The 14,748-nt window shown below is 39.8% G+C and overlaps 2 protein-coding genes across 2 annotated transcripts in view; both read right to left on the bottom strand.

The window, feature by feature from the left end:
* LOC137287573 (E3 ubiquitin-protein ligase listerin-like) overlaps positions 1-1,461 on the bottom strand; it is a 44,448-nt gene extending 42,987 nt beyond the window's left edge. The window contains exons 1-2 of the mRNA XM_067819939.1: positions 1,261-1,461; positions 228-428 (exon numbers count right to left, since the gene is read on the bottom strand). Coding sequence (XP_067676040.1) covers positions 228-428; positions 1,261-1,314 — 255 coding nt within the window. The 5' untranslated portion in view covers positions 1,315-1,461. The remainder of the gene's footprint in view (positions 1-227; positions 429-1,260) is intronic.
* A 1,021-nt stretch (positions 1,462-2,482) lies between these two features.
* LOC137287298 (polyphosphoinositide phosphatase-like) overlaps positions 2,483-14,748 on the bottom strand; it is a 37,140-nt gene continuing 24,874 nt past the window's right edge. Inside the window, exons 17-24 of the mRNA XM_067819536.1 lie at positions 14,123-14,181; positions 13,821-13,965; positions 13,238-13,333; positions 11,361-11,414; positions 9,661-9,838; positions 5,715-5,794; positions 5,097-5,198; positions 2,483-3,955 (exon numbers count right to left, since the gene is read on the bottom strand). Of these exons, the coding sequence (XP_067675637.1) occupies positions 3,778-3,955; positions 5,097-5,198; positions 5,715-5,794; positions 9,661-9,838; positions 11,361-11,414; positions 13,238-13,333; positions 13,821-13,965; positions 14,123-14,181 (892 nt within the window). The 3' untranslated portion in view covers positions 2,483-3,777. The remainder of the gene's footprint in view (positions 3,956-5,096; positions 5,199-5,714; positions 5,795-9,660; positions 9,839-11,360; positions 11,415-13,237; positions 13,334-13,820; positions 13,966-14,122; positions 14,182-14,748) is intronic.

Genomic DNA, 14,748 nt, shown 5'->3' with positions numbered 1-14,748 from the left:
CATTAGTGTACCAGTGAATGAAAGAATAACAAACCAAAGTATGATCATCAACAGCTTCACAAACAACATGATACTAGAGTGGTAGGTAAATTTTCAAGATTTTATTAGCCAAATTATAAAGAAATTCAAACTTTCATGCCAGTGACACATTTTACTGATTCACATATTTCCCAATATTAAGACACTGCACTGTGGTTTCATCATTCTCACTAGCTTTGGCGACCCACCTTGATTTTGGTTGTACTGTCTCTCTTGGATAATTTTCGAAGCACCATTCTGAAGTCCGAGTCCAGACTGCTATCAACATCATCAAATGATTCACTGGCTGGGACATATGCAGGTGATCCCATAGATCCAAACCCAATAAACCCAGTTCTCCCTGCACCTGTCTGGGCCAACAGCTCTGCAGCTTGACTGCTGCTTGATGGCTGCAACCATTGAAGTGTTATCTTAAGAACCAGGAAAGAAATATACATAACAAAATAAACTTTAAAACTTTCATCATAAATAAGTAAAAAGGCCAACAAAGATAAAGTAAGTTACCATGAGTGAGCATGTTGACTCCATACCTGGCAATGCTTTACATTCTTAGTACCCGTGAAGATTAGGGGTAGAATAGGTCTTCAGCAACCCATGCTTTCCAACATGGTTGACATGTCATCGGTTCCCATTTGCACAGATTGATGTTCATGTTGTTGATTGCTGGATTGTCTGGTCCAGCCTTCAATATTTACAGAGCGCCGCCATATAGCTGGAATACTGCTGAGTGCGGCGCAAACTAAACTCACTCACTCTTAGCAACATCAAGAAAAGAAGCATTAGAAACAGGTATGAATACTGGACATCTGTGGGAATTCAAACCCCGTATCTTCAGTGTGATGAACAAATCGTTAACAATATCTTTAACTATAAGGCTCAGCTACCACTCCTAGATACAAATTACAATGAGCATTTCAGTTTGACACATCACTCTCAGAAAAGACAACAAAAATAAACTTAATCATCATGTTTATATGTATTTGTTCTCAAGTTTGTTACAGACTATCTGCCAATGTCACCATGATTTATTTTAGCAGAAATTCGAGGACGAAGATGACAGAATATGATAATCATCAAGAACTAATGACTGTTACTTGCAACATTCCTGTATTGGAATTGATCGGCACGCAAGACTAGCCGAGAACCGCGATGCGAAGCTACACAGTCAAGACATGACCCTGTATAAGACCGAATTGCGGCTCAGATCAGTCAGTTACATACTTTGACGTTTCCCTTCGTACGCTGCGCTCCTTTCTTCCCTCCCGACGACGGCATTTTCCTTGGTTTACTCTGAAACTGTTACCTATAAATTTCCTCTCAGACAATACGCCACCAACAGTGTCTCAATCTGTTTATAGCCTACTTTAACTTTCAATATGTCAACGCAATCTTCATGGTCGCGGCCATCTTACCGGAAATAGTAACGAGTGCTTATTATAGTGCAATGCTGGATCCACATAGACGTTTTTACAGACATTTATACTCTACATTACATGACGCTTTTGGTTAAACCTTTCATTATAAATTTTATTTGGAAAGGTGATGACAACTCGAGTTCTCCAGTCTTTTGTACATGTTGGAACGATATATACAACACTTACTGATCCCCACCGAACTTCAGTTCCTATAAATGTAGGATTGGCATTAATCCGAAACGAAATGACACAAACCACCACTGGACATAACATATGAATCTCAAACTAAAGTACCACTTTCTACTTCATTGTTAAACTTTATGGTAAGAGTGGTCTTTGAACTGTGCCATTTTCCTCTGACTCCCCTCCCCTAATTCCTCACAGACACATGTTGTACTGTTGTTATAAAATTGTGTAATTTTGACATTTTTCTCCAGGGACTGGATATATTCAATTTTGGAAACAAAACATTCCTCAAACTTTGCGCTGACGTAGACAGAATGCCGATGTTTATGCAGGTCGATATCAACAGAGTACACTGTATATAAATGCTTAACAATGGAACAAAAATCAGAGGGAAGATCAAGCTGACGTCTAAGTCTACAAGTAATGATACAACATCACTTCAGTTGTGTGGCTGTCATAATGGCTGTTAGTATCTACTGACCTTAAAGGTGTGCTGGATACCGAAATATGTTCTTACGGGAATCAATAGAGTCACAGTTTTACATATACTACCATGATGTCTTTGTTGTTCTGCTGATTTTGGTTTACAGTCATATATTATATTCTGTAGAATTATGTATAGATTCAAGGTTGACTTACTGAAAACATAGGTATGACCACAAGATGTTCGAGTTAAATACACAGGAATCAGTCAACATGTAAAACCTTGAGTAAACTTATGAAATTATCCAGAGGAGACAAGTCTAAAAACAGCAGCAGAGTGTGGAGGTTCTATCCTGACAAAGTTACCCTACAGGGGTTTGTTTTGCAAATGCAAGACTAAATCATAACAAAAGACATCAACACACAGAATAATTTATTTTACAAAAATATGTAATCCTTTCAGTATTATTGCACACTTCCCTTCAGCACTTATACACCAGCTGGAAGCAACATATGAGAGATTTGTATTCCATCAACATTTTCAAACACCAATTACTGGATTGTCTGGTTCAGGCTTGATTATTTACAGACCACCAGCATATAGCTGGAATACTGCTGAGTGTGTCATTAAGCAACAAACAAAAGTCATGGTGATATGTCCACTGTAAGCTGCTGCAATGGGTAAGTGAGTGGGCGTCGGCTCCTGTATGTTCACCACTTCAGTAACATGGCCTGTTCACTGAGGAAACATCAGGTAAATATCAGCTAAGAAGCCATGATGGTACCAACTGTGTATTCAGCAGTTGTTTATACATCACTATTTTCTTCTTATAGCAAATTGTTGAGTTTGATATTACATATCACAATTATAGAAAAATGACAATCTGCAATAGTACAGTACAATACAGAACAAGCCTCATTGATAGTAACTGCTTGACAAAGGTACAAGTATCTGTATCAAAACGTCACACTCTCGAAATAATAGAAGTTGCTATCCACAGACTTTGTTCTGTTCAAATGTGTGTGGTTTGCAGTTTGTATATTAAAGGGTTTTGTTTCAATATCACCTTTTGGTGTTCCAAAAGAAAAATATATGTTTTGAAATAAACATTATTGACCAAATACCTTCTTAAAGCAGCGGTTTATTTACTTTCAGGGTTTGTCAGACCTGTTATGTTTTCAAGGGAGGCATCAATCTATTCCAGCAACTTTGGTACATCATATACGTGTGTCAAGGAAATTTGGTTTGTTTTGGATACAAGATCTTAAAGTGATCATGTTGACACTGTCACACAACATCTGAAAGATAGCGGAACAGACCACATAGGGATAGAATTGATTTCAAGATGCAATTATCACATTTCAAATGTTAGTAAGAGTATTTTCGCATTGAAGTAAGACATGCAATCCATCTTTAACCATCTCCATACTCCAAGACAGAAGAAACATGTCTGTCAGCACTACTGGCACTATGCTTATTGTTGGTAAAACACACAGTCATTATCTGTGTCCTGCATTAAAGGAAGACATGAAACTGTGATGAACTCTTTAACAACTCTACAGCTCTCTGTGACTCCTCCAAAACATGGTCCTTCAAGTAAATGTACTTCATGACCTTGACTTTGTTATCAGCAGCCTGCGTTTGATGGTTTGTGTGGTCACTGAACTTCTTCAAACTGACAACACTGAAGTTTCATGAGTTCACACCCACACCTTACATATACTTATGACTGACATATTTAGCGTATGTTATTTTATCAGCTTTAGTGGGTGGGCCAGCACCATGCTGACCGCGCTGTACATAGGCTGTGTAAATGTCCTGAGACAGGCGGCTGACCGGAGGTGGCTCCACACCGTATGTACTGTCCAGCTTGAATGCACTGATTGGGTAGCTGCAACATACAAAATATACAGCAAAAGAAATGCAACTTTTTTCTCTTTTTTTTTCAAGTTTTTAAAAAGAAGACATAAACATGAACACATACTTTTATGAGATAAATTCTTTTTGAAAACCTGTATTTCTTTTGCTGTTCAATATTCTTTCAAAAGTTGGTGGAGATTTAGTGATAAGGAGTAATGTTTGGAGAAGACTAATGTTTTCATTTAACCAAAAATTGTTTCTCAGAAACAGTTTTTATAACAGGAAAATATGACTGGGGGTGAAATAATTGACTCAAGTCAAGCATCACAGTGCAACATTGTGAAGTCAAGCATCACAGTGCACCATTGCGAAGTCAAGCATCACAGTGCACCATTGTGAAAGTCTCCTGTAAGCTTTTCAGTCTCTGGTAATGACCGGTAACTAATGAGTCAGATATATTGCTATGAATTTGTGAAGTGTTGATTCCAGACATGAAATTGATGATGAAATTATAACAGAAGAAATCAACATGGTATTTGATGTTTACTGGACTATTTACAAAAAAGTAATACATAGCCATAACAGATGACCCTACTTTATTATCATTGTTAAATTTGATAGCTACATTTTGAGAAGATATGAAATGAAGTCCAAGTGTATTTATAGTTTGAAACTGCAGGTGGAAGTTATCTAGTAGTCCACGGACAAGTAAGATACCATTATTGGACTGCCTGAAGTGAAAACTGCCTTGTCCCGAGTGTTGGGTGATGGGATTTTTGAACCCCTGCTGCTTGATGCCCAGATAACTATACAAATGATGGCATGGCATACATATTGACTGTCACACGACACAAGATCAGCTTCATTGTCACTAACAAATATTCACCAAAAGCAGTACTTTGTAACTTCTAACTGTATAATATTATTAACTAAATTTGTCAGTCTTCAGTTTTGTGATGTACAAGCCCATTCAGCTGAAACACTTTGTGACAAAGAAAGCACAAAATACAAGACAACATTACTGGGATAAAATCGGTAATGTTTCAGTTACGTTAGATCAATGCTGTAGATAGGAGAACACAAGTTTAATTACTGACTGGCTGATCAGAAAGTTCACTTGGTGGAACCTGACAATGTAATGATAACGCAGGTCTCCCCAATGTATGACTTACATATCCAAGCCTGGTTTGACCCGCCTCTGCTTGATACAGAATATGGACTGGTCCGGGTCGCTTGTCTCCGGCTCCCGGAAACCCTGCTGGATCTCCACGTACCTGGCCAGAAGATTTAAGCAGATTACTTTTACACAGGGAAACTTTTCACTAAATGAAACAATACGACTGCTTTTCTTACTACATTATGACATCACAATGACATCTCCTTTGAAAACAATTCAGTTGCAACTTTGTTTGTGTTTTGAAACATGACCAATGGTTCTAAAAGTTAATGATAACAGTCAAACAATATCTCATCTCAAAATAGTGGCTTTAAATATAATGAAAACTCTCAAACACACTCAAACACGGGTCAGTTAGATCTTGTCTGAAAATAAACAATGGCTTGCGATTTAATTATCACTAGCACTGTGAAACAATATTGTCAGTCTGGTCATACCTCATCTCAAACTAACCTTTCAATGTTCCTAAAATAATCACCACAGGCCATCATACTGCCACTCTAGATATCATTGTACAATACAAATAATATCATTAAAAACCCAAAGGTGTAAAAACCAGTGGCCCAACAGAAATTGGCCTCAACTAATTTTGTGTGTCTGCATTAAGTCCCACCTCTCATACAGCTTCTTGTCTCTCTTGTTGAGGTCTGTGATGTCTGTGTTGTACACTTTCTTCATGGACGGAAACAAGTCCTATAAGGAACATGGATTGTTCAAGTCACATATAATGTAGACCACCTATAAAGTCCAGCAGACACACTATCTGTCTGGAGAGTAGAACATCTGGATGTCGATCCCCTACCAAGGATGCTAAATGATTGTACTTGTTGCTAACAATCTAGTGCCTTACAGTCATCTTGGCTTGTAGTGCACACTGAGCCATAGACCAGAATTACAGCATTGCCAACAAAAACTCTAGAGCTGTGTCCCTGGGAACAAACAGCATTGTCAGCAGAAAACCCGATAGCTGTGTCCCTGGTATTTTGGAACAAACAGCAATGTCAACAGAAAACCCCTTGGTACTGTGTCCATAGCATACTGGAACAAACAGCATAGTCAACAGAAAACCCCATAGCTGTGTCCCTGGTATACTGGAACAAATAGCACTGTCATTAGAAAACCCCAGAGCTGTGTCCCTGGTATATTGGAACAAACAGCATTGTCAACAGAAAACCCCTGGGTACTGTGCCCCTGGTATACTGGAACAAACAGCAATGTCAACAGAAAACCCCATAGCTGTGTCCCTGGTATATTGGAACAAACAGCAATGTCAAGAAAAACCCCAGTGTTGTGTCCCTGGTATATTGGAACAAACAGCATTGTCAACAGAAAACCCCAGAGCTGTGTCCCTGGTATACTGGAACAAACAGCAATGTCAAGAAAAACCCCAGTGTTGTGTCCCTGGTATATTGGAACAAACAGCATTGTCAGCAGAAAACCCGATAGCTGTGTCCCTGGTATACTGGAACAAACAGCAATGTCAACAGAAAACCCCTTGGTACTGTGTCCATAGCATACTGGAACAAACAGCATAGTCAACAGAAAACCCCATAGCTGTGTCCCTGGTATACTGGAACAAATAGCACTGTCATTAGAAAACCCCAGAGCTGTGTCCCTGGTATATTGGAACAAACAGCATTGTCAACAGAAAACCCCTGGGTACTGTGTCCCTGGTATACTGGAACAAATAGCACTGTCATTAGAAAACCCCAGAGCTGTGTCCCTGGTATATTGGAACAAACAGCATTGTCAACAGAAAACCCCTGGGTACTGTGCCCCTGGTATACTGGAACAAACAGCAATGTCAACAGAAAACCCCATAGCTGTGTCCCTGGTATATTGGAACAAACAGCAATGTCAAGAAAAACCCCAGTGTTGTGTCCCTGGTATATTGGAACAAACAGCATTGTCAACAGAAAACCCCAGAGCTGTGTCCCTGGTATACTGGAACAAACAGCAATGTCAAGAAAAACCCCAGTGTTGTGTCCCTGGTATATTGGAACAAACAGCATTGTCAGCAGAAAACCCGATAGCTGTGTCCCTGGTATTTTGGAACAAACAGCAATGTCAACAGAAAACCCCTTGGTACTGTGTCCATAGCATACTGGAACAAACAGCATAGTCAACAGAAAACCCCATAGCTGTGTCCCTGGTATACTGGAACAAATAGCACTGTCATTAGAAAACCCCAGAGCTGTGTCCCTGGTATATTGGAACAAACAGCATTGTCAACAGAAAACCCCTGGGTACTGTGCCCCTGGTATACTGGAACAAACAGCAATGTCAACAGAAAACCCCATAGCTGTGTCCCTGGTATATTGGAACAAACAGCAATGTCAAGAAAAACCCCAGTGTTGTGTCCCTGGTATATTGGAACAAACAGCATTGCCAACAGAAACCCCAGAGCTGTGTCCCTTGTATATTGGAACAAACAGCATTGTCATCAGAAAACCCCACAGATGTGTCCCTGGTATACTAGAACAAACAGCATTGTCAACAGAAAACCCCACAGCTGTGTCCCTGGTATACTAGAACAAACAGCATTGTCATCAGAAAACCCCACAGCTGTGTCCCTGGTATATTGGAACAAACAGCATTGTCATCAGAAAACCCCACAGATGTGTCCCTGGTATACTAGAACAAACAGCATTGTCATCAGAAAACCCCAGTGCTGTGTCCCTGGTATACTGGAACAAACAGCAATGTCAAGAAAAACCCCAGTGTTGTGTCCCTGGTATATTGGAACAAACAGCATTGCCAACAGAAACCCGAGAGCTGTGTCCCTTGTATATTGGAACAAACAGCATTGTCATCAGAAAACCCCACAGATGTGTCCCTGGTATACTAGAACAAACAGCATTGTCAACAGAAAACCCCACAGCTGTGTCCCTGGTATACTAGAACAAACAGCATTGTCATCAGAAAACCCCACAGCTGTGTCCCTGGTATATTGGAACAAACAGCATTGTCATCAGAAAACCCCACAGATGTGTCCCTGGTATACTAGAACAAACAGCATTGTCATCAGAAAACCCCAGTGCTGTGTCCCTGGTATATTGGAACAAACAGCATTGTCAACAGAAAACCCCAGAGCTGTGTCCCAGGTGTACTGGGACAAACAGCTTTGTCATCAGAAAACCCCAGTGCTGTGTCCCTGGTATACTAGAACAAAAAGCATTGTCATCAGAAAACCCCAGAGCTGTGTCCCTGGTATACTGGAACAAACAGCATTGTCATAAGAAAACCCCAGAGCTGTGTCCCTGGTATACTAGAACAAACAGCATTGTCATCAGAAAACCCCTGGGTACAGTGTCCCTGGTATACTGGAACAAACAGCATTGTCAACAGAAAACCCCAGAGTACTGTGTCCCTCATCCTCGATATTTCCAGGGTATACGTTCTGATAAGTCTCCACTATACCCTGGATGCATCTACGGCCAAAAATTTTATTACCTCCCTTTACTGGCTCGCATCCTCACAATCAGCCAATCAGCTAAGCCGCCGTTACAACTGAACTTGCCAGTGTCAATAAAGATAGCGGTTGTATGCCGTTTACTCGCAGTGCGACTGAGATTTAGGAGAAATCATACTTACACATTGATAGGTCCGAAAATTAAATATATATATATATGCAAGAACTCCTTCTGCCTCTTTCAGAGAACCTCTGCATGGTTTGTTTTGCCAAGTTTAATCGGTTAGATAATGTAAAAAGCGAAAGTGTGTTGTGATTGGCTTGCTCAACTTCCCGGCGTATACACCTGATTGGATAAAAAGTCAGCCAAGGGAGATAATAAATTTATCGGGCTTAGCCATAGATGCGTCCAGGGTATAGTGGAGACTTATTGGAACGTATACCCTGGAGATATCGAGGATGTGTGTCCCTGGAGTACTGGAACGAACCAGTCTAAGTAAACTTAGTCTCAGTGTATTTCATTACACTCCACCACTGAGTCTAACAAAACCTAGTTGAAGGTCGCGTCAGGTAACCGACCAATGACCGTCCAATCAAACACGAGACAGTTAAACAGATGTAACCAATCAGAAAACAGCTACTATTTAGGGATCGGAGGGACTTTCAAAATATTCAGGTCACTGACACATATCTCTCCACAAACAAAAGTCCGCATATAACACAATTATTTGACCTGCAGTATACAGGCTTAGGGGTTTCTGTTAATGGTTACCATTAACTAATATTCCCGCAAGATGACATCCTTGAATATTGCCCAAAACACCATTTTCAGTGACTGTTTACTTACACCGTGTGCATCACCCGGAAGCAAGTGTACGCTAAATAGCATTCGGAATCGTTCGGGTATTAACCTTTTCGAGATAAAAAGTTCAAAAGATATGTGCAAATGTCCACTTTTGCGATTTGGTAAGCTGTGTTCTGATTGGTCAATCTCAAAGGCTACCTGATGCGACCTCCCATAAGGTTTAGTTAGACTCAGTAGTGTAGTGTAATGAAAAGTACTGAGGATAAGTTTACTTAGACTGTGGAACAAACAGCATTGTAAACTACCCCAACCATTCCCTGCAACCGCCTGTAAAACACTTACCTTGAACGATACATAGTTAGACTCTGACTCTGAGTCATACGGACTTGACGAGTCTGAGCCGAGGTTGACGTCACCTTCCATGTCTGAATCGTCGGTGCTGCTCGTGCTGCCCTCTGACCCCTGAGAGGTGATGGATGATGTTGAGTCCTTGCCCGAAATGTTCGGATTAGCATCCTGTCTACAAACCAAGTATCAGAATGCAACAGCTAACAACAGTGAATCCCTTCGAACAATGTGATCCTTGCACCACAGTTGCCATGGTTTCCATGTTTCAGGAGAGCCATGTGATAGTTGTCACACTACAATCACACTGAGAAACCTGCCTGACATTGGTCTCAAGCAGCAATGCTAGAGCAGTAACACAGAGCCAAACAGTCCCCTGATCTAAGGATTACATGTGTCATAGTTGTATCTAGCAAACAAACACAGATGTTGTGGTGATGCAGCATTGTGTTTACCTCAAGAGAATCTCTGATGAAGTTTTAAAAATTTGCATAAAAAATATAAATGAAAGAAATTACTATCTCATTACTATCAAATTTTAATTGAAAGAAGCTGACAAAACGCACAGAAAATAGTTCATTAGAAGCAAGCAAGCAGAGATTTTCAAGGAAGGTAAATAATTAAGCAATTCAAAGATACTGTCAAAGTAACAGGGAGTTGTCAAATTCTCATAACCTCTGTTCCAACCACAGCAATGTCTGCATGGAAACAACAAACTGATACTAAGACAGTTCAGGCAAACTATTGTCTGAGAGTGACAAGAAAAAAATATTTCTACAAAAAACGCACAAGTGCAGTAATATTTCATGTGAAATGTGGTCACATACTATCTGCCTACAAACTACATATTACAGAACTTCTGATTATAGATATTAAGATGGGGACAGTGGAATATGGTAAAACACCATCTTGTACTGTCCACATGATAATATCTATAATTGGAAGTTGGCCAACTAGTAGTCCAGACCACAGACTTTATTTAACCTCTGTATATTGGCGCAGTTCCCATGAACAAAAGCTATGAATACACAATGCCTCTTAGAAAGTTGTCCAACTTCAATTTTTATAGAAACCATGGTGACAGGTTAGGCAGCTGACGTCTGCTGGCAATCAGGTGTCTAGCTCAGTGGGACTGAGTGGGACTCAACCCAGCAAAAGTACTAGAATCTTTACTTTACTCCAAAAGTGAAATCCCAAATTATATATATACTACATCTGACCTCTCTCGAAATGATATTGTGCATTCACACTCGGTGCATGTTGTTAGGGAGGCATGAGTGTACAATCCGTGGTATTCATGGGTAATGTTGACATCATGAAGGCAAATGTTCAACTGAAATACAATATGCCTCCATCTAATACCACCACTTGATATCCAAACCATATCTTTTTGGGGGCTTATATTTTAAATTCTACAGAAACTATCACTGGATACAACCACATATGATTAATTACAGAGTACACTTAGAATAAAATAATTACTGATTAAACATAAAAACAGAGGATTAATCATAGAAAAAGATTAGCATTGCATTATATTGTGATAACTGGACAATTAGGTGCATGATGTTTCTGTGCAAAGACAAACTTCACGGCATCACTTCTACTTGCAAGTTTTAATGTAGGATCTAGGTAGGCTTGCAATGGGCAGTGTGTGGAGTTTGTGACAACCTGTTAGTGTTGTCATGGCAACCAACCTGGTAATGAAGGAAAGTTGTGTGCTGCTTTGGTTGCGATGGAATGTGGCCACTCTAGAAACAGCATCAAAACTTCACATGCAGAACAAAACAGAATGTCAAATTTGGCAACAAACAAAAAGGCAAATAAAAGCATTAACATTTACCTTTTGACAGTAAAAGCTTGACTAAGAATAAAGCACTTATCAATAAAAGAAACTCCAAAAGGAAATCTTCACAAGGTCAAAACTCATCTGGTATCACTTTGCATAAAACAATATATGCAATATAAAACAAGAAATCAGTTGCCAGTATGTCCATCGCTAGTATTAGAGTCAAGAATGTCTGTTGGTTTTGTGTTTACGGAGCAACGGAATTCACTTTTGTGAAATATATATTGAGGTTTCCTTGATGATTGGTCCTGCAGTGGACACACCTTTCACATTAAAGGTAATTTTACACAAAGTGTATTCCTAGAGGCAATTTCATTTCATGGGCCACAGTATTACATACATTCAGGCAATCAGGCAAATACAAAAATCCAAACATCTTCACCAATCCAACCTTTCTGAATTTACAGCTCTAACGTATTAAAAATATTGCATCAAAAACAGATATGGTTGCCAACTTTTCATGGAGACCAACAGACAATCTTCAGGTTTAATACATAAATATGATTATGTGGGGAGTAGCATGTAAGTATTCACACTCAACACTGACTATGGCAATGGCATACGGTCATTTCTGTAAAGTTACTTGTTGTTCTCTGTGTCCTGTTCTATGGTTGGATACTCCATGTACAGGGCTCAAACAGAGTCCTCGCAAGCTTTCTGCCTCCCATTATTCATGTGCAATGTTTCCAAAGATATATTCTGAACTGTTTCAGAGTGCATCCACTGTATCTTAAACGGGCAGTACATGCCCCTTCTATAGCACTGTTTGCAATCAATCATTAAAAGCTTACGCTACTCTTCCATTTCCCAGGTGACGATTCTGCGCACTGCAGATGCAGGCCTATTAAATATTATGTGACTAGACTCTGGTTTGTGTTTTGAGCCTTTTCACGATAGACCTATACCACTGAAAACTATTTAGAAACAAAAACAGCAGGACAATTTGGATTGAGAAGTCTTACTCTTCGGAAATCATATTTCATATTTAGATATTGGCAAAAGGTTGTCTATTTACAAATGCTTATAAATCTGTACTTTAAAGTCCCAGAGTTGGAGACAGGTTTCCTTTTGAACAATACAGAAAAATTCAGAAGAATAGAGAATGAGACAAAATTGTAACAAGGAAAGCTGCTTGCTTGCTTGTTATTGTGTCACATGTGTCACTATTACTGAATCACATGTCAGTGCTGTGTACGTCATGCCCAGTTGCTTAAGGATTCTCAAATATATCACATGACCTTCATCAACACCAACAAATCACAGACTGTATCATAATCATGCAAATAAACCACCACCACCACCACCATGACATCATCAATACATAGCTACATGTGCCATTAGAATCTCTGACGGCTGTTAGAGCCCTGACGTCATTAACACAAGACCACATGTGCCATTGGAACCCTGAGGTCATTAACACAAGACAACATGTGCCATTAGAACCCTGACGTCATTAACACAAGACCACATGTGCCAACGTCATTAACCAAAGTCATTAACACATGACAACATGTGCCATTAGAACTCCGAGGGAAGTAGCACAAGACAACATATGCTGTTAGGACAATGACAGCATTAACACAAGACCACATGTCCTCTGTTAAGCATATCAAAATCAGAATGTTTAGATGGCTCAATAATGGCATGAACATGCCCACCTGTTGCCATGCCATCATCAGCCATGACGACATGTATCCATCAATTTAGTCCTGGGAGGGTACTTACCCGCTCTTGTCCTGCTGGGCTGTGTTGGTGGAAGCAGCAGCGATGCGCCGCAGGTGGAATGGACTGGGATCACTGGCTCCCTTGGGCATGAAGTCCCTGTGGGTAGGATATCAGTGCTCTGTCATACACAATGTGCCAGATGTCATCCACAGTTTCCAGTGGTGTTGAAGTTATAAATGCTTGAATCAAGAGAAACTGTACTGACATCCAGACTAGATGTTAGAGGCATTCTCTACTCCCAATGCCATGGGATCAATCTTATTGGTAGTCTAAATTTGGAGATCTGTATGTGAAGAAACTATACTTCCATTGCCAGTGAATGACAGTTTTCTACATGGTTGTCATTTCAGTTAGCTTGTATGCATGTAGGAGGACAGGGGATCTGTTAGTCTCACATTAGTGTTCCTGACATGCCACAGGTGTCAGCTACCAGATGAGGTCACTTGAAGTACCTGCTGTTGTCGACCGACAACAGTGCTATCAGTGCTTCAAGCCATTTACAGCTACTGACAACGTTTACAAATATCCTCTGCTGCCACATAAAAACAGTTTACTGAGTAGGAAGTAAGCATCTGTGTCTTACTTGATCGAGCTGGTCATGGACATACAGTAGTGGTCATCAAGTGAAGTCAGCTCGAATGGCCGGTAGTACTCAAAGAAGGCATTCACTCTCTCATCCCTCTCGCCCTTGGTGACTGGCAGCAGGTCGACAGTTGAGGACTTAGATTCTAGACATGTCCACATAGAACGTCAGGTAATTTGAAAGTGGAAATTCATTCTCACAAGGTTAGCCCAAAAAAGGAAAAATACATGAACTTTCATAGGTTGTTTCAAATTGAAAACAGAATGTTAGCTAAACTGGCGAATATGTCAATTGGCACCCACCTTCCTCTGATGAGAGTGGTAGACTATGACACACAGGAAGTTCCCACCATTGAGAATAGCTGTGGAGAATACATGATGTCAACAACCATGGAGAATAATGCTGAACATGAGACGTGACCAAAACTGTAAAAGATGGATTATGTGACCAAAACTGTAAAAGACGGATTATGTGACCAAAACTGTAAAAGATTAATTATGTGACCTAACTGTAAAAGATGGATTATGTGACCTAACTGTAAAGGATGGATTATGTGACCTAACTGTAAAAGATGGATTATCTATATATATTTATTTCTGGTACTGAAAGGCCACAGGCCTGTAGTACAACACATTTAAAAAATCACTATTTACACGCACATGTGATATACATAAAGAAAGGGAAATAATCAGCTGTAGGTTACAATGTGTTTTGACATATATTCTGTCCTATACAACATAGCATAATGGGTAAACATGGACAAGTTTTGAAGTATAGCATGGTTTGTGTTATTCAACAATGCAAAGAATTTATAGAGGTTTGGATGGACTTGATAATATTTCTTAATATACAACTTTCTGATGGAATTATATGTTGGGTAAATTAAAAGATAATGATATTCATCTTCTATTTGGTTAAGATCACATAG

This window comes from Haliotis asinina, chromosome 6 (genome assembly GCF_037392515.1).
Source record: "Haliotis asinina isolate JCU_RB_2024 chromosome 6, JCU_Hal_asi_v2, whole genome shotgun sequence".
Lineage (NCBI taxonomy): Eukaryota > Metazoa > Mollusca > Gastropoda > Lepetellida > Haliotidae > Haliotis > Haliotis asinina.
Note: the sequence above shows the minus strand (reverse complement) of the source record. Positions and strands in the feature narration are given on the sequence as shown.